We start from the raw sequence: 23,983 nt of genomic DNA, 5'->3' as shown, positions 1-23,983 counted from the left end.
ATTTATGCAGTGGAATATTTTTGGTATAATGTAATTTCTCGGCGTGCTACCCCTAAAATTACGTGTGCTACCTCTAACATTTTGTTCTTGGTCCACCGGGGGTTAATTTTTTCAAAGAAGGAAGTCAAGGAAGTCCAGTGGCGAGTTTAGAACGTAAAATCATATGGTTCACCATTTAAATGAAACCAATACTATATATATATATATATATATATATATATATATATATATATATATATATATATATATATATATATATATATATATATATAAGTTATGGGTTCAGAACGGATCGAATTGTATAAGCAAAAAAATCAAATTATTTTTAAAGACATTCTTGATTGATTTATGATATAAACAACAATCAAATAATCAATTCATAATGAAATTTTAAACAATAAAAAACATAGTGTGAACTCATGGAACAATAAAAAAAATGAAAAATAAATTCACTAAATATTACCAAATATTTGATAGCTTTGCCTTTGATGCTTATGGAATAAATATTAACAAGTAATAATTAGTAAAAGAAAAGAAAGGAAACCTAACAGGGAATGCAATTAAACCTACAACTAAATTATGAATATTCAATTCACGAATTACAATGGTGATCTTTATCGACTTTTTGATGCTCTTGGAATATTGGAATCGGAAATAAAATTTCCACATAATTTAATCAATTTTCACAAAGTTAATAAAGTAGAATATATTTACCGACGGTTGCGAATTGGATCGGGGATTATGAAAAATTGAAGATCGAAGGTTAACGTGTTGTGAAACGATTGATTTTTTATTCAGATTTTTATATTTTTTTAATTGTAAATTGTATTTGGCTATGCATGTTGGATAATACATTAAAAGATATTGGGCTATTAAAACTTATGGACTTCAAAAATCTAGTTTATATTAGAGTAAATTACACGGATGGTCTCTATGGTTAATGGTTACTTGCACGCTTGGTCGCTAAGAAGTTTTTTTAACTCGGACCATCCCTAAAACCTAAATTTGTTACCCGCCCGGTCCCTAAGTTAACTTTTCGTTTGTTTTGCTGTTAAACTATGGTGAAAAGACATATCTACCCTTACTTTTATATTTAATATAGGGAGAGAGAAAGAGATAAAAGAAATCACCGCCACCCAACGCCCTCACGTCCTTACCCTTCTTCTTCTTTCTTCACTTCTCCTGAATCATCTGCCACATCGCAACTTGCTTCTTCACCTTGAAATCGAACAACAAGTCTGTCACAAGAAAAAGTAAACGCACAGATCGATTTTCGGAATCTACGGAAACGCTAATGACGGGTGTGATTTTTTTGGTGTGGAGACGATGAAGAATGCTGATATGATGGAGGAGTCTACGGAAACGATAAACAACATCGATGATTTCTATGGTGCGAAAACAATAAACGTCAGCGATTCTCTAGGTTGTGGAAACAATGAACATTGTCATCGATTTCTGGGATTTGGAAACGATTCACGATTCATAATGACAATGTGTCTTAAGATTTAGAGAGGATTCATCCATACAAAGGCAGCCTTGCACCTGGGGATCGATTTAGGAAGAGGAATATGCACAAGGATTTTGTTGTGTGGATACAGAGGCGGACATTAGGAATTCGAAGACAACTACTTTCAAAGTTCCTTCTTGGTTGGAGAGAGAGGGAGAGAAAGAAGTAAAGAAAGATATGAGGTTTTGTCAATTTGGATTCTAGCATTTGACGGAGTAAAAATTTAGGAATTCTTTGTGTGAAATTTTCCAATTCAGTGTATTGTACATCTTTCAGAAGCTTGCAATATGCAAACTTGATTTTATGATGTAAAACTTATAAGGATTGCTTAGTTGGAAGGAATTATTCAGTCCAAATCAAGTTAGTCCCTGAAGCTAGTTTTAAGACATGTTAAAAACTTGATTTTATATCTTATCTGTTGTTAACTCTTTGTATAACAGGTGAATATGACTTTATGAGTTTTAACTAATCTTTTGTTCATTGTTGATTTTTTCATAACAGGTGAAAGTTCCAACTTGGATTGACAATAGTAAAGAAGGATTTTTCAGTGTAGGTGCCCGATTTGAACCTATGTTAGAATCAAAGGAGAATGATGCTATTAAAACAAATTTACCCTTCAGACCCATTTTTGCTGTACACCAAATAACAAGGTTCATTTTTCATTTTCTTACCCCTTTCCTCCTTCACGACTCGGATACATGTCATGGTATTGAAGTTTATTATTAAAAGATTTTCAAGTTTGCTACTTATATAAAAAATCAACATTCAGGCATGTTATTATTTGGAGCTTACTGATGAAGTCGGTGCACCAGTGCACCGAGAAGAACGAGAAAGAAGAAATTGATAAAAAGAAGGTTGGGTAGGTCTTTAAGTGGCTATAAACATGGAAGGACAAAAATGCCCCCAACGTGCTACTCACATGGGGGTTAATAACAGCAAAATAGATGGCGAAGTTAATTTAGGGACTGGACGGGTAACAAATTTAGGTTTTAGGGATGGTCCGAGTTAAAAAAACTTCTTAGGGACCAAGCGTGCAAGTAACCATTAACCATAGGGACCATCCGTGTAATTTACTCTTTATATTATTGTTAAAGATATTAAGGTGGTTCATTTGTATTTTTTTAGATAGGTCACAATTTTTAGTTTTATATAACTTGTTAAAAAAAAAAAAATCATACTTAAACATAAACTCGCCACGGGAAGGAACTTGTTTTTTAATTCATAAAGATGTCTAGAGTTTTCTAAGAGGTACATAATGTCATATGCAAGCATGTTGTCCGCAATCTGAATCATCTTTGAACAAATATACACACAACTGGAAATTGGGAAACAAAAATCCCATATATATATATATATATATATATATATATATATATATATATATATATATATATATATATATATATATATATATATATATATATATATATATATAATAAATAACACATGCCACATGCATACACATACTTCCAAGTAAGAGCATAAGTAGCTTGGACTCTTCAATTCTAAACGAACAGATCCCATAGTTAATTCCGTCCCATTCAAACGTATACTAAACCGACGGAAAATCCCATGGGAATTCTTTTAAGCTGGGTATCTGATGCTTCCTGAAGCTGTTGCAATATATATGGACCAATGAAAAGTACTAGCATTTTTTTAATCCATTTTTACAACAAAACGAATTTGTTACTAATTTATACAGTCATGACAATCAAAATGACTAGATTACCCCCCAAAGACCCATACAGAACCAGATTGGCTGTACGTGTGAAATCGTCAAACACAATGAAAACGATTCCATACCAAAACAGAGTATCAACAAATAAAATTTGTCTACAGCTGCTGTATAATTCATTGGAATCATCGTGTTAGACAAAAGCATGACACACCCACATAAGTCAACCATTCATAATTATATTTATATATATTTATGTATATATAAACACATGTAGCAGCTAGCTAGCATGCATTCTTGCAGGGTGTCCAAGAAACATAATACATATAATGGCATTGATTGCAGTGAAAAATGAAGAGAACTCTCTACGTAGATCCATCAATATGGTTGAAAATGAAAATGACGTTCCTGCCCTTGAGCCAAGGCGTGTGAAGAGAAGAAGAAGAGATCTTACACTAGACTGTAAAACTCAACAGTTGCAAACAACAAACCTTACCCAACAAACGGATCAAGCAGCAGCTTCACCAAGTCCAACTACTGTGAAAAGAAGTTCAAAGTTTCGTGGTGTGAGTAAACATAGATGGACAGGTAGATATGAAGCACACTTGTGGGATAAACTTTCTTGGAATGTTACACAGAAGAAAAAAGGAAAACAAGGTAACCTTCACCTCACCCTTTTTACATATACTTTATTTTCCTATAACAAATCTTGACCTAGCTGATTTCGTTTCTTGTTTTTCTTACTTTCATCTGGAATGTTGATGACATGTTGGTTGGGGTTCAATAGTTTATCTTGGTGAGTTCTTAATTCTAAAATTAGTCTTATGTTCAATGAGTCATCAAGTTTATAACCTTTTATTGTTATTATGCCGCAGGAGCTTATGATGAAGAAGAATCAGCAGCTCGTGCATATGATCTGGCTGCACTCAAGTACTGGGGTCCTTCAACTTTCACAAATTTTCCGGTATATCACTTTTTAAAATTTAATATGCAAACATAGTATCTTGAGGCCCCATGTCTAGTGACATACCACAACATGGTGTACTATGTTTGTGACATGCCATAAATTGTTGAGCTTTGTTTGACATGAATCATGTATTTGACATGTATGAGACTAAGATTGCGAATTCATCCCACCAAAAAAGAAGGGTGGGACAAAGTCTTGTGTTATGCAAAAGATGTAAATAACATAATATGACATGACATGACATAACATAACATAATATACTGCACTTGATGTTCACCGGACTAACGTGACAAATATCAATGTCAAAAATTACACCTTTTGGTGGGACAAAGGCTTGATCTCATATGGGCATAGACATAAATGACATGACACAATCGTTGTACTGCATTTTTGACTTGCATTTGATTAATATTGAGACCAAGAATGATTTCGATCGCCAAAATCTTTTTTTTTTGTCCACCGAAAAGAAGTGGGACAGAGACTTCTCTAGATCTCTTGTCAAAAGACGTAAATGCCCTCATTATAAAATAAGTCATAAAATGTCTCTTTAATGTAAACCACAATTTCAAAGATCCAAGTGCTCATCGATCTTAAACTTTTGTGAAGGTCTCCGATTACGAGAAAGAAATTGAAATAATGCTGACCGTAACAAAGGAAGAATATTTAGCCTCATTAAGAAGGTAAGATTTCATATAAACAATAATATGATAACTTTACAACGTCTTTAATTATAAATTAACGTTGTATTTTCTCGTTTTTTTTTTTTTTTTTTTTTCAGAAAAAGCAGTGGGTTTTCAAGAGGGGTATCAAAGTATCGAGGAGTTGCAAGACACCATCATAACGGAAGATGGGAAGCCCGAATCGGGAGAGTTTTTGGAAACAAGTATCTCTACCTCGGAACTTACAGTAAGAAAAAAAATTGATCTTAAATAGTATTTTCATTTGAATTTTTTAAATTATTAAATCGAATCAAACAAATGTAATTTTTGTCATTTTACAGGTACCCAAGAAGAAGCAGCTCGTGCTTACGATATTGCAGCAATTGAGTATCGAGGGGTAAACGCGGTCACAAATTTTGATTTAAGCACTTACATCAGATGGTTGAAACCAGTAGCACAAGCTCCAGTTACACCCCAAGACCCAAAACCACATAAAGAAATTACGGTTATGCCCTTTAACAACTTTGGTTTAGTCCAAGAAGAATCAGAGCCATTGTTCATCAACTATAAGAATTCCATACAAAAAGAAATAAGTTTACCCCAAAAACAAGAACCATTTGAAACCAAATTTCCTATTAGTCCGACCCAAAAATCATCTCCAACAGCACTTGGGTTGCTGTTTCAGTCCTCAATCTTTAAAGAACTTGTTCAGAAAAACCTTAATGCATGCAGTGATGAAGAAGATGATGCAGAAGTCAACAAGAGGGGATCACAGATGCTCAACGATGAAGAGTATGATGGGATTTTTTATGAGGCTGATGAAAGTTTCCCGTTTATTAACTCCCTAAATCCAAATGCTATCAAGTTTCAAGGAAATTTCAATGTCAACTATGATTTTCAAGAACATTCATTTGGGTCAACAATATAAGAGCATTGAGTGCATCAATTTGGTCAACCAAGTGGTTCTTTTTGACATCCTTTTAAGCTTTCTACCAGGACTAGGGAAACTGAGGGGTTTTTCGTTACGTTTCATATGTAATGATGTAAATAAATTTCCTAATAATCAAAGAACTCTTACCACTTTATGAGTTAAGCATGACTTAATGTGGACAAAAGGGTTTGATAAGTTAAATAAAAGAACATAACTTAATGTAATAAGACACCAACCATTTACATATTTCACCTTCTTATTTTTTCCACCAAACTCATCACACATTGAAATTAATGTATTCAGAGGCTTTATTTGGTCTAGACAGATTATCCATTCAGTCACTTTACAATACAAGACTAAATGGCAAAAGAAAAAAAAAAACCTTAAATGACCATTTTACCCTTACGATCTCACAAACAATTTTCACAAAACTCATCAATTTTAATAATAATCAACAATTTTAATGTGCAAGAAGTTGGGAGGGAAAAAAGAGGAAAGGCAAATAGGTAAAAGGTTGGTGTCTGGATATATGAAGCCACGTTTTATGGCTTAACCTACTAAATAATTTTATCCAAATTAAGTAAAAAAGAAACAATCCATGTACAGTTTTCCAGGTTAAGTGCTTAACCCATTAAGCTCATTAAGTAAAACCCCTTTTAAAGAATCATGCACATAAAACAGAGAAAAAGCTATCAACCAAACGCATTGCAAGAAGATACTATAATTCTATCCAATCTTTTACTCAATTAACAGTAATCAGGAGCTGAAATCTCAACTATGAAAAAAAGAAAATATATCTAAAAGACTAAAACAAGACTCACTGAGACAAAGTACTTTCCTTGAATGCTCCAACCATTTCATCTTACAGTAATACAGCAATGTGTCATTTTTCATCTGTTAAAACTGCTTCCTTTTGTTACTGAAAAGTTTGTCTCTCTGCAAATAAGCATACAAGAGAACAAAGAAAATCCCTACAGACATCAAAAAAGACGCCCATGGAAACGGTGGGTCCTCAAAGCAGACAAGCGCAGCCTCCATATCTTGAGATGCATGATACACAAGAGAGTGAATTGCATAAAGGTCATGATCAGAAGACCTCAAATAATACAAAGCCATTTCATAGTCCAAATGTGACAAAGAAGACACCACCTTATCCACCTTGTATTTGAACAAATTCCATCTTTGTAAAAACTCTAAAAGCTGATGATGTGGCAGAATCTTTCTTTCCCCACCATGTGCAGCTATGGATTCAAGAACATCAATTGCACTTGTAATGGTGTAATTCAAAGATGTTAATATAACATTCCTTCTAGCTGCATCTTTTTGTATAAAAGACAATGAAGAAAGCTCTGAAAATGGGCCAAATGGTGTGTGTCCAACACTCCATGTGTAATCAACCAGTGTGCTGTTATGTTGTGCACTCCAAACTAAATGAGTTGGTGATACGCCCCACATTGATTGCAAAATTGAACCCACAAGAGGCCTTTCAAGTTCACGGATTTGTGTGAAAACATGGCGCCCATTACAGTTATAATCACTAACAGTTTGTGTGTTCTTTGTTCTAACTGCAATCACCATGTCCTTGAATGCAACAGACTGGTGGTAGCGATCTAGCAGCAAAACTGAATTCACTTCGAGGTCAAAGATGTAAACAGGAAGAACTCTACCGAAATCTTCTTCTGGGAGTTTTGCTAATCTTCTAATTTCATCTTGGGATTCGGATAATGTTTGGTGGAGGCGTTTAGAATCTAAGTACTCGCTAACAATTAGAGTGTAATTATCGAATAAGTACCTTGAAGTATAGGAAGTAATGCAGAGTGAAATGGCAAAGGAACAGATGGAACATTCAGCTAAATCGACTTCGTAGTTCTTGAAACTTAATGACTGATCGGCAAATAATAATCCATTATCGTTAACCTCATCCCTGAAGTTCTTCTCGATCACATTGAAATCCAGACCTTTTGGATCGCGATCAGGGCCATGGATGTGTATAAACTGAACAATCAGTGTGTTCTCGAAAGGCACGGGAATTCTCAAAGAAGGCACGAGAAGTACCTTATAGGCACTCCAAACCAAAGAAGCCATATCAGCAAGTAAAGCTTTTTGGGATTTTGGTCGACCATGTAATGCTGTTAAAGGGTGAAACTCGCCTCTTGGTAACACTCCGTCTCCAGATAACGCAGGCCCGTAATCGACAGGTCCTGCGCTTAAATCGATCCACAAGTAGCGATCTTTTCCGGTCCAGATGCTACCGGAACACTTGGTAACACCGAGAGATGATTCTCCGGTATCAGTGTACTTATATGCGTAGGGCTTTGATTGAGACCCTAAATTGAGCAAGTAAATGTAAACCCCTTTAGTGGGTTTTTCCTTTTCGAAATCCTGTTTGATAATCGAATCGATGGTGGTGTAAGAAATCGAAATTAAATTGGATCTGAGGGGTGATGCGGTCGTTGCGATTTCTGATTTGATTTTATCGGAGAGTTTGGATGAGAGGGAAGGGGATGAGAGGTCGACGTCAAGGGCAAGCATGTGGGTGAGGGAGAGACGGTGATTGGTGTTGGATGAAAAGGGGGTGATGACATGGTAGTGATCGGAGGAGATGGCGGCGGTGAGGAAAGAAGAGAAGAGGGAAGGGGACGTGGAGAGGAAGGATGAGGAGGGCCCGACGAGTTTGACGTAGACGGGGACGGAAATTTTAAGGGATAGGAGGGAGGAGGAGGTGGGCGGAGGTCGGAGGTTGGAGGAGAGGGATTTTTTCAGGGGAGATGAGAGATACAGGAAGGAGTCGTTTGTAGCCTGTGGATCGAGACGGGATTGCTGGGACAGAAAGGAGTCTAAGCCTAGAATTGGGGTGGAAGTGGTGGAAGCGGTGGCAGTGTTCAGGAGTAGGAGGAGGAAGACGGTGGTAACCATGACGGAGGCGGCGGAAACAGTGGTGGTTGTCATTTTGGGGGTGTTGGGAAAGAGTCTCCGAGAGTGGAACTAGTAGTCAAAATTTCCCATTTCCATTTTAACGTTTACTCACATTACAACTGCTTTAATTCTGTTGCGAGTGAAAATGAAAAGGAAACCCCAATATTATCTTCCAATGTCCCAAGGTTTATATTCAATCGTGAAACACTAGGATATGAGATAATTTGGATCTGTCAAAACTTTTAATCTTCTGTATGAAATTTATGCCTCAACTATTAGCCTTTTATTATTGTGGTTCGTGAGGATTTTAAAATCATTTTATAGATCTTCCCCAAATTAATATTTTTTATGTATATTATAGAGATGTAGTTTCATGAAAAAATGAATTTAACAATATATTTGCATTCGAATGTTCTTTAAGACATGTAAAACTACCTTATAGATGTTGATCTTTTTTTAAAAAAAAAAATTAATGTGGGACTCTGCATATGGATAGTGGTTTAGACGTTTAGTATATACAAATCTTTAGCTTTGAAAAAAAAAACCTATGAGCTTTTTGTCCTTGAACTCACAATGATAGTTATACTCGACTACTTGATGGAAAACTAATGCGATGATCCATCTAATGATGTCTATATATTTAATCTTCCTAAACAATTGTAAAGTACAATGTATATTTCTATTTATGTGCTAATAAACCTTATGTAAATATATATATTTTTTAATTACGAGCTTATGTTATTGGATTTTTATTTGTCAAATTATGCTATTGAGTTTGTTATATATATTATCTGATTGGATTCATAAGAAAACATAAGTTCACTAATTAACAAAGTTAAATCTGTTAGCATAATGGCTGTGTTTGGAGTGTATAAACTATCTTATTTTTCAGCTTAGTGTTTGATAACAGCATAAAAGGAACTTATAGCAACTTATAAATTAGCTTATAAGTTAATTTTTTGATAAACTACTTGAAATAACCCATTAATATAAAATTTCCAGAGCTATAAAATTATATTGATCCTATCACAACCATTTAACCTCCCATTATCCACAAAGACTCAACATTTTGTGACTTATTATAGCTAAACTTCGTAATAAGCTTATGTTTCATGGGTTCAATAGCACCATACATAATCAAATTTAAGAGAAAACAAATTACAAAACTCACATGAGTGTGATGTAATCGACAGAGTGAATGCATATTTAGAGTTGAACAAGAACAATTTCAAACTATCTTAAATAGTTGTTAGGATATGGTGGAACTATTTTAAGAAGCCAGAAAAACCATCGACTTTGAAAATGTTATGTCAATTATTAACATACACCTAAAAAATCAGTTAACTTTCGTTTATTTCAGTTATGTGCTCAAACAGTAAGTTGAAGTTGATGGGCACCAAAATTTTGAACCTGTTACATTCTCACTAAAGGAGCCATAACAAACAGCATTATTAAAATCTCTAAAATTTACCACACACTCTTCTCCACTAAAACAAGCTGTAACAATACGAAACCCATCTGCAGCCATACCACAACACCCACATCCACCACCATCTAGATTTAGATTTGAGCTACTCCTCAAAATATTCGTTTGATTACCCGTGTCGACATCCCAAATATTAACATATGGATCTTCACGACCTCCTGTGACTACTTTGTACGGGTCCATGTGCAATTGTGTCACGGGACCCACATGCCTGTCCAGCTCAGCCATCGGATCTGCATCCCCGGTCCCTGTACTTCTCCTTATGTCCCAAAGCATGGCTCTGCTCAAAGTAAACAAAAATATCAGTCTCAGTCCCAGTCCAATGCATATACAATGTATCGTGTCATGCCATGTCAAACACAGTACAACAATTATGATGTGATGGGATCAACCTGCCAACTCCACCAGTGCATGCTAAAAATTTTGAGGGGAGAATGTCGAATGAAAACAATTTTGGTTGGTTTGTTGATGTCTTGAAAGCTGTTTTCATTGTCCTCAAGTCAACTGCTACAAAGGAAGAACCAGCAGCTATATAAAGCAATGAATCATGGCACTTGATGCCAACTGGCACACCAGGGATACAAGTCATGCCCACACAACACGAACTACGATCAGAAGATATTGTCGTATCCCATACCCTAACCTGTATTTTTTTTTTTTTTTTTTTTTTTTAAAAAAGAAAATTGTTAGATAGATTACAGCATAAATGTGTAAGAAGAGATTGATAACATGGGAATTGATACCTTGGAATCTTTAGACATGCTTGCTAGAAGGGAGGCTTTGTTCTGAACAACAGACATGAACACTAGAGGTTTCTCATGCCCATAAAGTGTGGCCTTCAAAGCATGTTGACCACCACGCTTTCCACCTGAGCTCATTGACCAAAGGCGGACTGTACTGTCTTCACCTCCACTGGCAAAAACTTTTCCAGTTCCATCTCCCAACAATTTATCAGAGAGGATAGTAACTGGGCCATTGTGACCTCTGAAACATCTTTGGCAGCTTCCCTTGAATTTTCATTATACACATTTAAGATTCAACTTGCTTTTTCTAGGTTTATTAAAAAAAAGCAAATTCGTCATCCATACCTTCCACCATAGTCGAATTGAGTGATCAGAGCTTGAGGTAACTAAAACATTTTCGTTTCTTTGTGCTTCGTTCCGAAATAATGATGTTTCTTTTAGAGGAAACAATCTGTAAACAAAAGGACTATTCCATTATCATCAAGTTTTAAGGATCTTTCTACAAGAGGTGGAGTGGAGGTTAAACATATAAGACAAGATATAATATGAATTCTCACCTCATGCAGGTAATTCTTGCACGATGATCATTAAGTGAGATAAGGGAAGTTTTTCCTTCTAACAGTTTATCAATGCTCAAAATCTTTATAACAGGACCCTAAAGTAAGAAGAATCAAGTAAAGGTAAACAAGTATTAAGTATACACAGTGTGTTGTGTAAATGATAATTATCAAATCATTATACCCTAACTACTGTGCAATATCAACACCATAAAAGGTTTACTTACTGGGTACCTGAGAAAAAAGTATAGAATTATTGTTAAACATGAGGTCGCTGCACTTTGCCCCAAATATACACAGTTTGTTGTGTAGATGATAATTATCAAATCATTATACCCCAAGTAGTGTGCAATATCCCCACCACAATATTAACAACATAAAAGATTTATTCATTGGGTACCTGAGAAAAAAGTATAGAATTGTTGCTAAATATGAAGTCGCTGCATTTTGCCCCAATCCCCATGTGCACATCATAAACTAGAGGGTCAACGTACTTAAACCGCTGCAAATCACTATATCGTCCTAAATATGCTTCTCTTGCAGTTGGAAATGATGTTTGTGAAATGATATAGGGTTCCTGCTCCGGCCACTGTTCCCTTCAATTAGCAGTATTAAATTCCAGTTAGGGCTGCTATCATATCACAATTAGCTCAAATAAGTCTTTCTTGTATAATCGTAACTCTATGTACTTTCATGTCAATTAAGAAGGACAAACAGACATAGATGTTTCTTGAAATAATATATTACTTAAGTGGTGGTAAATGTAAAGAAGAGGAAGCATAAAAACACTAAAAATCGTTTATGAAAATAGAACCTGTACAAGCGTCGCCAGATGGAATCAGAATAAACGACGCGATTGAGATATTTACAGGAGAGGGCCATGTTAGAGATATCTTGAAGGGTGAGGTAGCTTGCACAGTGAACCAGCGAGTCAATATCCATATCCGTAACCTTCGTTGTTGAATCACGGTTTGTCGAGGTTGATGGCGATGCTGAAGGAAGATTGTCCGCCATTAGTCAGTCGGATTTCAGTAGAGCAGAAAAATTCCAATTCGTTTTACACAATTGGAATTATGAAACAGTTGGGGTTTGTCTAAGGGAGCGTAGCTGGGCAATTCCAAGGTATTAAAAATCGGTTTCAACAGACGGTCGAAACAGGTGACCGGGGAGACAACGGTTCAGCTATACCGGTTTTACCTTCTGAACCGGATTGAACCGGTCGGTTTTTAGAAAAAAAAAACTTAGTTGAACCGATCAAAATATACTGGTTTAACCGGCTAAACCAAATAAAAACACATGAAAAAAAAACATTTGCATAATAAACTTTATTGATTTTTTTCAAATATATGTAGTGTTCTCTAAATAAAAACATATGATAAATATTATAAAGTTTTTAATGTATTTGGAGTGATCTGCAACTTATTTGTATGTATATTTTTAATATTTGAACTTGTAAATGTTAAATTCATGATTTATATATGTATGTATATATATAGGAAAATAGGAAAAAAATATGAAAATTATAAAAACCAGTTGACCCGCCGGTCGAACCGGTTGAACCGGAAACCAATCATTAAACCGGTTCAACTAAAAAACCGGTTTTTAAAACATTGGCCAATTCCAAAAAAGACTAATATCATAAACTAAAAGTTTTTAATAAGAAAAACACCCTAATTTTTTTACTGTTATTACCATTTGTTTAGCAAAATATATCTAGCCCACTAATATCATAAAAGTCTTAAGTTTTAACGCGTAATTGGAAAAACTCTAATATATTTTTTTATTATTACTATGGCCACAACTTTCTCGCATAATTTTCACTATAGCCTATTTAGTGAGTATTATAGTTAACTAAAGTTAACTTTTTTGCAAAATAATTTCTTAAAATTGGAATTAAAGTTCAAATTTAGTCTCTATATTTCACAAAAAATTACACAATATGGTTTTCAACTTTATTTTTTGATTTTTGTATACTTTATTTATTTTTGTTATATATATATTTTTTGTATTTTATATATACTTAATTTATTTTCATTTTGTTTATTTATTTTTCAACAACTTTATTTTTTTTTATTTTTTTACCTTTTGTTTTCTATTTTAGTTATTTATGGGTTTTCTCTTGATTTTATTTATTTTGATTCAAATAAATAAATTTGAATTCAAAATAAAATACTATAACAAATTTTTTTTATAAAGAATGACTATTATTATTTCTTTTCTTTTTCTAATCTAATATCAAATTGAAAACAATTATCTTGAATTTAAACTATTGATATCACATATAGAAATATGATTTAATTTGCAAGTTATATCACACATTAAAACATGAGTTCTCAATAAACAAGCTTTTTTTTTCATTTTTTTCGTAACATAAATATAATAGCACTAAAGAACCAAAAAATAAAAAGAAAATAAGTTTGACCGAAATTACAAATATAAATAGAACTATTTTATTTACTTGAATAAAAATAAAAAAATTTAAAAAATTATAAATTACCAAAATTGTAGTATACTCTAATATATTAATACATTTTACATTTTTTGAAAATGGTCAAGAAAAAATTAAAACTACAAAAAAAATACATATGAAAAAATATGAAAAATAAATTAAAAATAAAAAGATGAAAAAATTAAAATGAAATATGAAGTATATAAAAATGAAAAATAAATTTAAAAAACAAAATTAAATAAAGTATATAAAAAACGAAAATTAAAGTTAAAAAATCATGTTGTGTAATTTTTTGCAAAATACAGGGGCCAAATTTGAACTTTAAACTCAATTTTAGGACTAATTTTGCAAAAAATATAACAAAGTTAACCATGAAACTCGTTAAGTGGTCTAGTGTGATAATTCCACAAAAAGTTGTGGTCATAACAATAATAAAAAAATATTATGGCATTTTTCAATTACACGTTAAAAACTTAGGACTTTATAATATTAGTCATTCCAAAAAAGTAAATATGAGAAAGAGAAACTATAAAAATAGCCACTTTTGCTAATTATTGTGTAGAAAATAACCAAAAAAAGGAAAAATTGGGTAATCTAACCCTTATAAACGACTATTTTAACAAAAATAACCAACATTTTTTTTTGGTAAAATGATCACATGCTCCGCAACATCACATTCCAGAGTGGTGGTCTCCGTTTCGGAGTTCCTATTCTGGATGTGTGTGTGTGTGTGTGTCCGTATGTGCTTAGAACCTTGCCTTCAACCAAGTAATTCGTAATTATTTCTTATAACTGCTTCAAAATGAGTTTCTTAGAGAGTGAGCACGAAGAAAGCTTTTAACAATCTGCATGTTTACCTTCACAACCTTAGGAGAGCCACCCTCCACTTTTGCTAATTATTGTACAGAAATAACTAAAAAAAGGAAATTTGGGTAATCTAACCTTTATAAACGTCTATTTTAACAAAAATAACCAACATTTTTTTGGTAAAATGATCACATGCTCCGAAACATCACATTTCAGAGTGGTGGTCTCCGTTTCGGAGTTCATGTTCTGGATGTGTGTGTGTATGTGTCCGTATGTGCTTAGAACCTTACCTTCAACCAAGTAATTTGTAATTATTTCTTATAACTGCTTCAAAATGAGTTTCTCAAAGAGTGAGCACGAAGAAAGCTTTAACAACCTGCATGTTTACCTTCACAACCTTAGGAGAACCAACCTACATAGTTACACTCACATCAAAACTTATTTGATGGATTGTTTTGAAGCTAGTTTTATGGCTATTGGATGAGTGATATATTTGTTTTTTACACTTTTCTATTGTTTCTTTAAAATTGAAAATGTTTCTACATCTGAATTAATTCGCTTTTGTTTCCCAAAAAATACAGGTCCATGCATTCATAGGTTGCTTTTGCTTGTCATCTTCATATGTAGTGTTCCTCTTAGAGGAGACTACCTAAAAACAATGTTTGTAGCAGTTGTTATTGACCATAACAACCAAACCCTCCCTATAGCATTTGGTCTGGTTGTGGAAAATAATCTCTACTATTATACCTGGTTCCTAATGAGGTTAAAAGTGTTGGATTAGTGTCTAAGGCTGTAACTATATTTGGTAAGTACTTAACCCGATTGTGCATGGTCCTTTTGGGTTGCCTTCACCATAGCAACTTGATAGGGTAATTTAGAGAGAAGAGATATTATTTATATATTATAAGAATAATATATTAAAAGAATAATTATATTATTTGATTACTATAATTCATAAATTAATAAGGAATTAATTTAGTGACTTAAAGAGATTAATTGAATAAAGGGGTATAAACTGTCAAATGTATGAAAGTTGTATTTTGAGCTGATAATCCTTATGGATATAGGGTTGGACGATTTTAGGGATATGGATCACCTAGAAATCGTCCAAGGCCTTATCTAGGAAGGGATTTGGATTGCTTTGAGGATAAGTTATCCAATTAGGGTTTAAGGGTGAAACCCTAGGAGTTCACAGTATACATAGACCCATAGGGTTGAGGAAATCGGCCACCCGTGTGTTTGGAGAAACCCTAGAGCCGACTTCCCTCTTCCTCATCTCTCTCAAGTCACCTTCTTGCCAGTTGGTGTTTGTAAGCCATTAGAGGAGTGACATTTGTGACTCTTAGCTCCAAGAAGAAGAAGGTTTCAAGCAAGTAACTCAAGGTATTATTCTAGATCTCTTTTCATATGTTTTGTTCTTAGATCTAGCCATGAAAGTCTTGGAATTATGGCATGTTCAATTAGTAAAACCTATATCCAAGCTATAGGGTTGTATGTGCACATAGGGAAAGTTCTTATGTCCAAAACCCATCAAAAAGAAGCTCTCACACAGGGTAGGGAAGTGGTGTTCATAACTAATATGGACGATGTCATTAGTTCTTGCATAGAGCATGTATTCCTGATACTTATCATGAGTATACTTCTAAAAGTGTGTTGAAGTATATTCTCACAAGAGGCGTCTATGGTATAACATTACAACCCTGTTCTGGATGACATCTAACTCAAATACTATGTCTGATTTTGAAGAAAACTTTCGTCGGTTGACCCCTGATGCTCGTGTAAGTGCTTGCCAACATCGGTTATGCGAAATGGACAAGAGCTTATTTCCTTAACATCCGTTGGAATGTATTCAACATTTATGTTCCCCAATGTTTTTTTGGTGTTATCGGTAAATCAACGCAATGTACCGATAATAACGCTTACCGAGGCAATTCGTGACTACATTCAACGGAATTTCGTTAAACGCAGATTAATGGCTGGTAAAATATCAGTTGCAATATTAAATTATTTAATTACATGTACAAGAACTTTATATGATCATATTAAATTTTTCAGAGAGGTTAATTAACATACTTACCTTGTATGCTGATGTAATGCCCGTAGATCCGGGCTAGTCAATTTAGAGGCAATAAGTGTCGAAAATGAATGTTTGACAAAAGATAAGATTATTTAGAATAAATAATCTTAACCAAGTTGTAGAATATGTTACAAGGTTTCCGTGCATATAAAGAACGTCAAAATCCGAGCTATAACGAAGAAGTTATGACCCGTCGAAGTTTCGCGACGGAACCGGCACGATACCGGGAAGCGTAAATAGTGAATTTACGATAGAGAGAGATTTAGCCTTAGTGATCTAAACGAAATTCGTAGAATACGTTAAATCGAGAGCGTCCATAAAAAGAACGCCCAAATCTGACTTCGTATGAGGAAGTTATGATTTTTCGAAGTTTCGGCTTAGCAGTGTACAACCCGAAATTCGAATATTAGATCGAGCGGTTTTTAGATGAAACGAACTAAACGAGAATCGAAGATCTCGTTAAGATTGGTGTAATGAGAAAAAGATGGGCGAAAACGGATGTCGGATGAAGAAGTTATGAGAATTTAACGAACCAATCCTGCCCCGGCCTGTTAATAATGTAACTTTTAAAATAAAGTCAAAATTAGCCGACAGAGTCTAAACGAAAGTTGTATAGTACGTTCCCGCCTTCGCGTGGATATAAAAAACGTCGAAAACGGAGATCGTACGCAAAAGTTATGAATTTTTAAAGTTAAGTGTGCAATTTGCGAAGCCTGATGACGTGGCATGATCTGGACCGTTGCTTGCTGATCACGCCTCGCATCCGATGATCGCCAAGAAGTCTCGCATTACGCCCCTCGTCCGAAGCTGGGTACGCCCAGCGTACTTGATCTTGTCCGGGTCCGAGAGTGGGTGCGAGCCAGCTGGTGCGAGCTGGCATCCTTATCCGAGGAACGCCCAGCGTAGCCAAGGACTACGCCCAGCGTAATCCAAGGCCTCGCTGGGTATAAAAGGGGGGCGAGGGTTCTGGCTTTTTCACACATTTCTCACTTCTCTCTCTAGTTTCTTTCTCTCTCTAACTCCCCTAAACCCTCCTAAACCCTAGGGAACCTCCCTAGCACTCGAGGGAAGCCCCGAGGCTCCCGGAGTCCCGAGAAAAAGGGTCTTTCGGTTTCGGAAACGCTGCTCCGAGCAAAGCCTAGTTTTCTTTAAAATCCGTTGTAAGTGAGCTACGCTTACGCAACTTTTAATATAACTTTCAAATAATTATAGTAATGCTATTAGGTCCTTAAAATAATTATTTGGGTTATTATTATGAGTTATATTGAGTGTTATTTAACGCTTATATAATAATAATAATAGTTAGACTATTAATTTGTCGCGATTATCGTTAGACTAAACCCTAGTGGTATTGGTACTAGGTTTTATCGAAGGAAAATTGTTTTGAGAGTATCGAAGCGTTGTTCGAGTGCTGAGTCACCACATTTCAGGTGAGTGCATAGTTACTTTCATCTTACACATAAATATGAAGTATTTTAATATAAATTACTTGCTATGTGTGCATATTGTCTGAATACTTGTTGTCTATGCTGGGTGAAAGATTTTTATACATGTTTTAAATGATTTAAACTGTATATGTATTTTATATCTACAAAATGTGTTGGGTAAAACATGGATAAATGAAATAACTGTTGTGTGATAACACGATGAAAGACATCAATGTTGACAGTGATCCAGTCATCTAGTGGAGTATAGATGACGACCATGGACGATACGAGACAGTCCAGTGGAACGCTAGCAGGCTCGTAACCTGTAGGTGTTTTTGAAATAGGTGCTCATTAGGTATTTTTGAACTGAGTGTGTTCACTAGGTATTTTGAACTGAGTGTGTTCACTAGGTATTTTTGAAATGAGTGTGTTCACTAAGTATTTTGAACTAAGTGTGTTTACTAGTTACTTTTGAACTAAGTGTTTGCCAGATGTTTTGGACTACGTGCTCACCAGTTATAATCTATAAGCCTTGGTAACGATGGACTTCGTGTCGATTCCTTAGGATGATCCTTAGGAATAAATAAACGAGGAATAGTTGATTCTTAGGGTAAATCCTTAAGAATAAAGAAGATAATGGGGATGGGTAATTGGGTTAACTGTTTGATGATTAAACATAATAATTATATTATTGTGGGTTGAAAACCCTATGTACTCACCAGGTTTCCCAACCTGACCCACTCAGTTTATTTATATCACAGGTGTTGATATGAAGCCACATTACACTAAGAGATTAAAGAGATGTAGATCACTAGTGTAAATGAATGTAAGTTCTGTTTATGCTTATGTTTCTGTATTGACGATGACATCCCAAATGTTTTAAAATGAACAAAAAAATACATTTCCTCGGAAATGCCTTGATAACGTATTTATCATGTTTTACTGGGAACAAATTCCGCAACATTTTTATTAAAAGAATTACTCTGGTTTTTATAAAGCATAAACAAAATCGGTCTTTTCTGGCCGTGAAAATGGGGATGTCACAGCTGAAATGATGCTTCATAAAAGGATGCAAAAGTGTGTTCGGTGGCAAACAACAAAGATCCTTCCAGAGATCTAGTCTTCGCTCCCGTTCGACATTTATCGAGTTTTTGATTTTAAAAAAAGTTGCCTTGTTGATCTGAACTGTCATACATGTTCATGTGGGAAATGGCGCAGTTGTACCACCTAAGTACGCTCAACGTACAACTTGTGCTACCAAGGGGAAACGAGGCTTCAACAGCGTATACTTGCATACACCCGCGTACACTCCAACTTGCCAAAACGTCATTAAGCACTTAATGATTTAAGTCTAAACAACCATTTTGCAAATCTAGCTCTTGGGGAATGTCTTAAACGATAAAGTCACCAACTTGATGCATTTGCAGGGCTCAAAGAGACTCAAACCTTAGATTTAGCATTCTACTTCCATCAAATGATCATTAACTCATGCATGGTTGATCTACAACCATCAAGATGCAAACTATGAACTAAGAACCTCAAAAACATCAAAAGGAACAACTCAAAACTTATGGAGTAACATTTACTCACAAGAACTCATTCATGGGACCAAAATATGCTCGAATCTCAACTAGTCTTTGATCTAAAAATAGAATAACCATGGTCAAGGCTTTATACCTCTAGGAAGCTGAGGAATATGAATAAACCTTGGATCTATAAGCTCCAACTTGATCAATGCTCCTTCACCAAGCTGCTTCTTCTTCAAAATGCACCAAACATACACCAAAGCACTCGCAAGGATCAATTCTCTCCAAAAATGTATTAGGGGTTCGTGATAGTTTTTGGGACAATGGAGGTTGGTAATGAGAGAACATTGGGGTATAAGGTTGCTTAAATAGCGCCAAAACCCTAAAATTTAGGGTTTGCCCATGGCATATATACGCCCAACGTATCATATGTACGCCCAATGTACTAGGGGGCCGGGAAGTCTCATGTCCAAGTTTCACCATGGTACACCCAACGTACCATGATTACACCCAGCGTACTTGGCCCATGCACGAAATCAATATCCATTTAGAATTTTCACGCCAGAATTCCATAAGTGGACGAAACATATTGAAATTAACTGTCATTTCGTTAGAGAAAAATTGTTTGATTGTCTAATCGTGATAAAGTTCGCTAATTCGAGTGACCAACTTATAGATGGGTTTACAAAGTCCCTGAGATGACCCCGAGTTGACTATATATATGACAAGCTTGGTGCATATGATATATATGCTCCAGCTTGAGGGAGAGTGTTAAAATTGTATAGTTTAGGGACTTAAATGTAAATGTATAGTTTCCTTATATAGACAATGTATATATTCAGATTGTAAATCCTCCTTCCGTATGTTAATGAGAAATCGTATTCTTCCATCTCTCTCTCTCTCTCTCTCTCTCTCTCTCTACACATACTCTGATTTCACAAATATATTAACGAACAAAAGTCAACGCCACAAAGATAAACATGTGCAGATAATTAAAAGATTGCTGACACTCACTCCATCAATCTCCTTGGAGTGAACTTTTCTTCCATGTCACCATCAATAAAGTCTTCTATCTCCAATGTCTCCTTCCCCGATAAATGTTAGATGAAGGCTTTTAAGATCCAAAATAACTTCGAAAGGGGCTTTAAACACCCAAAAAAATAAGCTCCCAAACTAACAAAGGACCTATTTAAGAATAGTCAACCTCCCATCAAAAGTTAAACTTCGAACTTTCAAATTTCAATAATATATATTATTTTTAACAAACTTCATCATTCAAAAGATTTAGTCACCGCCTTTAAAATGATAACACTACCGAAGATTATTAATTTGAATGTCTTCTCAACATAATAAGTTAATGTTTTTATTTTTGTTATATAGTTCTATATTAAAGAATATTCCTTAAATAAATTTAGGGTTGTTCACTATTCGGATAAAACCGAATTATCCAATTGGATAATTTGGATTGGACTATTTGGTTCGGATATTCGGATTTTTGGATTGGTCCAAATTAGTATTTTGGATTTCGGATTGGTTTTGGTTTATAAAATAAGAACCGAATAGTCCAAAAAAACCGAATAAACATTTCTTATTTATCTATTTATAATATATATATATATATATATATATATATATATATATATATTAATTTTGTAATTTATTTTTTCAAATAGGTTCAAAACGTTTCACCCGATAAAAAAACATTAATATTCATTTTCTCTCGAAAGTTTTGTACCTATAAAATATTTAACTATAATATATATTCTTATTAGTTTATAAATTTGAAATCACAACTAAATGATTTGTTTTTGCTTCTTGTTTAAAGTTGGATAATATTATAATTATATGTCGTTTTAAAATGTTTCGGTTTTTGAAAATCGAATTATAAAAACCGATCTAACCGAATTGTAATTGGATCGGATTGGATTTGAATTAGTTTGGACAATTCGGATCCATGTTTTGAAAACCGAAATCAAGTTGGATTTACTTGATTGGATCGGATCAAACCGATCCATCCAAACGAACACCCCTAAATAAATTAATAAGCTACATCGAATCCAATTATAAACTTTTAAAATGTTTATGAATAATGGACATATGTTTATAAAGTAACTTTTTAGATATTCAGGATATTTTATAAAATATTAAAGTTAATTAGTCGGTGGTTAGGTGTTTGGAACTTATGAGATTTTAAAATTATAGACTAGACATGTAGATTAGTCAATAAAAACATGCATAGCGACACTTATAACACATGAATTCTGATAAACCTCAAGTCAAAATAAACCCAACAAAACTAAAATACACAAAAATATGCAACACACCGTATATGACATCACTCATGAATAGCTATAAAAACGGACGTATAAACAAATATAGAAAACATCAACATATACCTCTTATAACAAAAAATCCATTACCAAATCATGACAAAACCTCATGTCCTAGTAATACCTGTTCCCGCACAAGGCCATGTAATTCCCATAATGGAGCTTGCTCGACGCTTAGCCAGGAATGGTGTCAAAGTCACTTTTGTAAACACAGAGGTCATTCACAAGGTCGTGACTAACAATTTAATGTTAGAGAAAGATGATTATGAGGATCTAATTCATATGGTTTCAATCCCTGATGGTTTAGAACCATGTGATGATAGGAGTGACCTTATTAAGTTGACCAAATCCATACTAGAATCCATGCCTGATAAGTTAGAAGAACTCGTAGAGAAGATCAACAAACAAGATTGTAACAAAGTCACATGTATCGTTGCTGATGGTTTCATGGGATGGGCATTAAGAGTTGCAAAGAAGATGGGAATCAGAACTGCAGCTTTCTGGCCTGCCGCATTAACTTCACTAGCAATCAATATTTGTTATGAGAAATTGATCAAAGATGGAATCATAAATAACGATGGTAAGATTTGCAAAACTATTTAAAAATATTCTTATTGTAAAAACCTCGTTTAATTAATCTTTCTTGCAAATTAGGCATACCTCTAAATGATGATATGATTCAGCTGTCAGAAACCATGCCACCTATACAACCAAAGAACCTCCCATGGATGTGTTTTGGGGACATGGTCACCAAAGAACTTCTTTTTCAACATGCAATTTTAATAGCAGAAGGTGTCATGTTAGGAGAACGCGTAATATGCAACTCAAGTATTGAGATGGAGCCTGAAACGTTTAACCAATTCCCACAACTGTTGCCTATAGGTCCTTTGTTAGCAAGCAATCGACTTGCTAACCAAACAGGCCACTTCTGGCAAGAAGACTCCACATGCTTAGAATGGCTCGATCAACAGTCAGCATGTTCAGTTTTGTATATAGCATTTGGGAGCATAGCCAATTTGAATCAAGCCCAATTTACAGAACTAGCCCTTGGTCTTGAACTTAGCAACAAACCCTTCATGTGGGTTGTGCGAACAAACATGGTCATAAGTTTCCCTGATGGATATGTGGAAAGAGTAGGATCTCGTGGAAAGATTGTGAGTTGGGCTCCTCAACAGAAGGTGTTAGCTCATCCTTCAGTAGCTTGCATTATGAGTCACTGTGGTTGGAACTCTACTATAGAAGGTCTCACCAATGGACTTCCTTTCCTTTGTTGGCCATGCTTTGCTGATCAATTTCTCAATGAGACTTATATTTGTGACGTGTGGAAGACTGGGTTGGGGTTTAGAAAAGATGAACAAGGTGTCATCACTAGAGGAGAAATAAAATGTAAGGTGGAGAAGCTCCTTGGAGACAAATCATTTAAAGATAAAGCCTTAGAAATTCAAGACAAGGTTACAAGTAGTGTTAGACCAGGTGGAAGCTCTCATCAAAATCTTTGCAATTTCATTCAGTGGATACATGAAAAAGATGCAGATGCTACCACCAGCAACGTCTCTATGTGAAGAATGTCTCAAACATGATTGAGTATGTATGTGTTAACTCTCTATGTTTGGAAAAAGAAAAATCAAACATCCTCCTAACTTTTGTTTCTGGTTATCTTTCTACTCGTTAGATAAGTTAAGTGTCAAAATCAATAGAGGGATTAGAAGAGATAATTAGTACATTTCCACATGTCATTATTTTAATTATATGAACATAAATATGGGTAGGAACAAAATGTAGGGAGATCTTAATTTCTCTTAGAAATAATATCATGTTTCAAAACATAAATTCCTCTTATTTTAAGTTGGTAAATATATGTCAAACATGTAGTTAAATTAATTTAGTAATTGAATTCTAAACAAAAAACAAAACTTTTAATTAATG

At 34.5% G+C, this 23,983-nt stretch overlaps 4 protein-coding genes across 6 annotated transcripts; 2 read left to right on the top strand and 2 right to left on the bottom strand.

The window, feature by feature from the left end:
* Positions 1-3,496: 3,496 nt before the first annotated feature.
* LOC145087698 (AP2-like ethylene-responsive transcription factor At1g16060) lies at positions 3,497-5,901 on the top strand. The gene is made up of 5 exons (XM_079025728.1): positions 3,497-3,839; positions 4,058-4,146; positions 4,756-4,829; positions 4,928-5,055; positions 5,150-5,901. The coding sequence occupies exons 1-5, from the start codon at positions 3,512-3,514 to the stop codon at positions 5,734-5,736; spliced, it is 1,206 nt and encodes a 401-aa protein (XP_078881854.1). The 5' UTR covers positions 3,497-3,511; the 3' UTR covers positions 5,737-5,901.
* Positions 5,902-6,455: 554 nt separating this feature from the next.
* Positions 6,456-8,868, bottom strand: LOC145087694 (uncharacterized). The gene has a single exon (XM_079025723.1). It carries the CDS (start codon positions 8,686-8,688, stop codon positions 6,637-6,639), a length of 2,052 nt encoding a protein of 683 aa, XP_078881849.1. The 5' UTR covers positions 8,689-8,868; the 3' UTR covers positions 6,456-6,636.
* Positions 8,869-9,950: 1,082 nt separating this feature from the next.
* On the bottom strand, positions 9,951-12,577 carry LOC145087693 (uncharacterized). 3 transcript variants are annotated; one of them, XM_079025720.1, is made up of 7 exons: positions 12,256-12,577; positions 11,842-12,037; positions 11,442-11,539; positions 11,230-11,335; positions 10,885-11,148; positions 10,534-10,784; positions 9,951-10,421 (listed from the first exon to the last, which is right to left on the bottom strand). In XM_079025720.1, exons 1-7 carry the CDS (start codon positions 12,453-12,455, stop codon positions 10,016-10,018), a joined length of 1,521 nt encoding a protein of 506 aa, XP_078881846.1. In that variant the 5' UTR covers positions 12,456-12,577; the 3' UTR covers positions 9,951-10,015. The 3 variants fall into 3 exon arrangements, with proteins under 3 accessions (XP_078881846.1, XP_078881847.1, XP_078881848.1); XM_079025721.1 differs by having other exon boundaries at positions 11,842-12,030; positions 12,256-12,387; XM_079025722.1 differs by having other exon boundaries at positions 11,842-12,069; positions 12,256-12,357.
* Positions 12,578-22,124: 9,547 nt separating this feature from the next.
* On the top strand, positions 22,125-23,887 carry LOC145087692 (UDP-glycosyltransferase 83A1-like). The gene is made up of 2 exons (XM_079025718.1): positions 22,125-22,637; positions 22,712-23,887. The coding sequence occupies exons 1-2, from the start codon at positions 22,154-22,156 to the stop codon at positions 23,617-23,619; spliced, it is 1,392 nt and encodes a 463-aa protein (XP_078881844.1). The 5' UTR covers positions 22,125-22,153; the 3' UTR covers positions 23,620-23,887.
* Positions 23,888-23,983: the final 96 nt, after the last annotated feature.

Source organism: Lactuca serriola, chromosome 2 (genome assembly GCF_051521515.1).
Source record: "Lactuca serriola cultivar US96UC23 chromosome 2, Lser_US96UC23_V15, whole genome shotgun sequence".
NCBI classification, from domain to species: Eukaryota; Viridiplantae; Streptophyta; class Magnoliopsida; order Asterales; family Asteraceae; genus Lactuca; species Lactuca serriola.
This window is presented reverse-complemented; position numbering and strand designations above follow the sequence as displayed.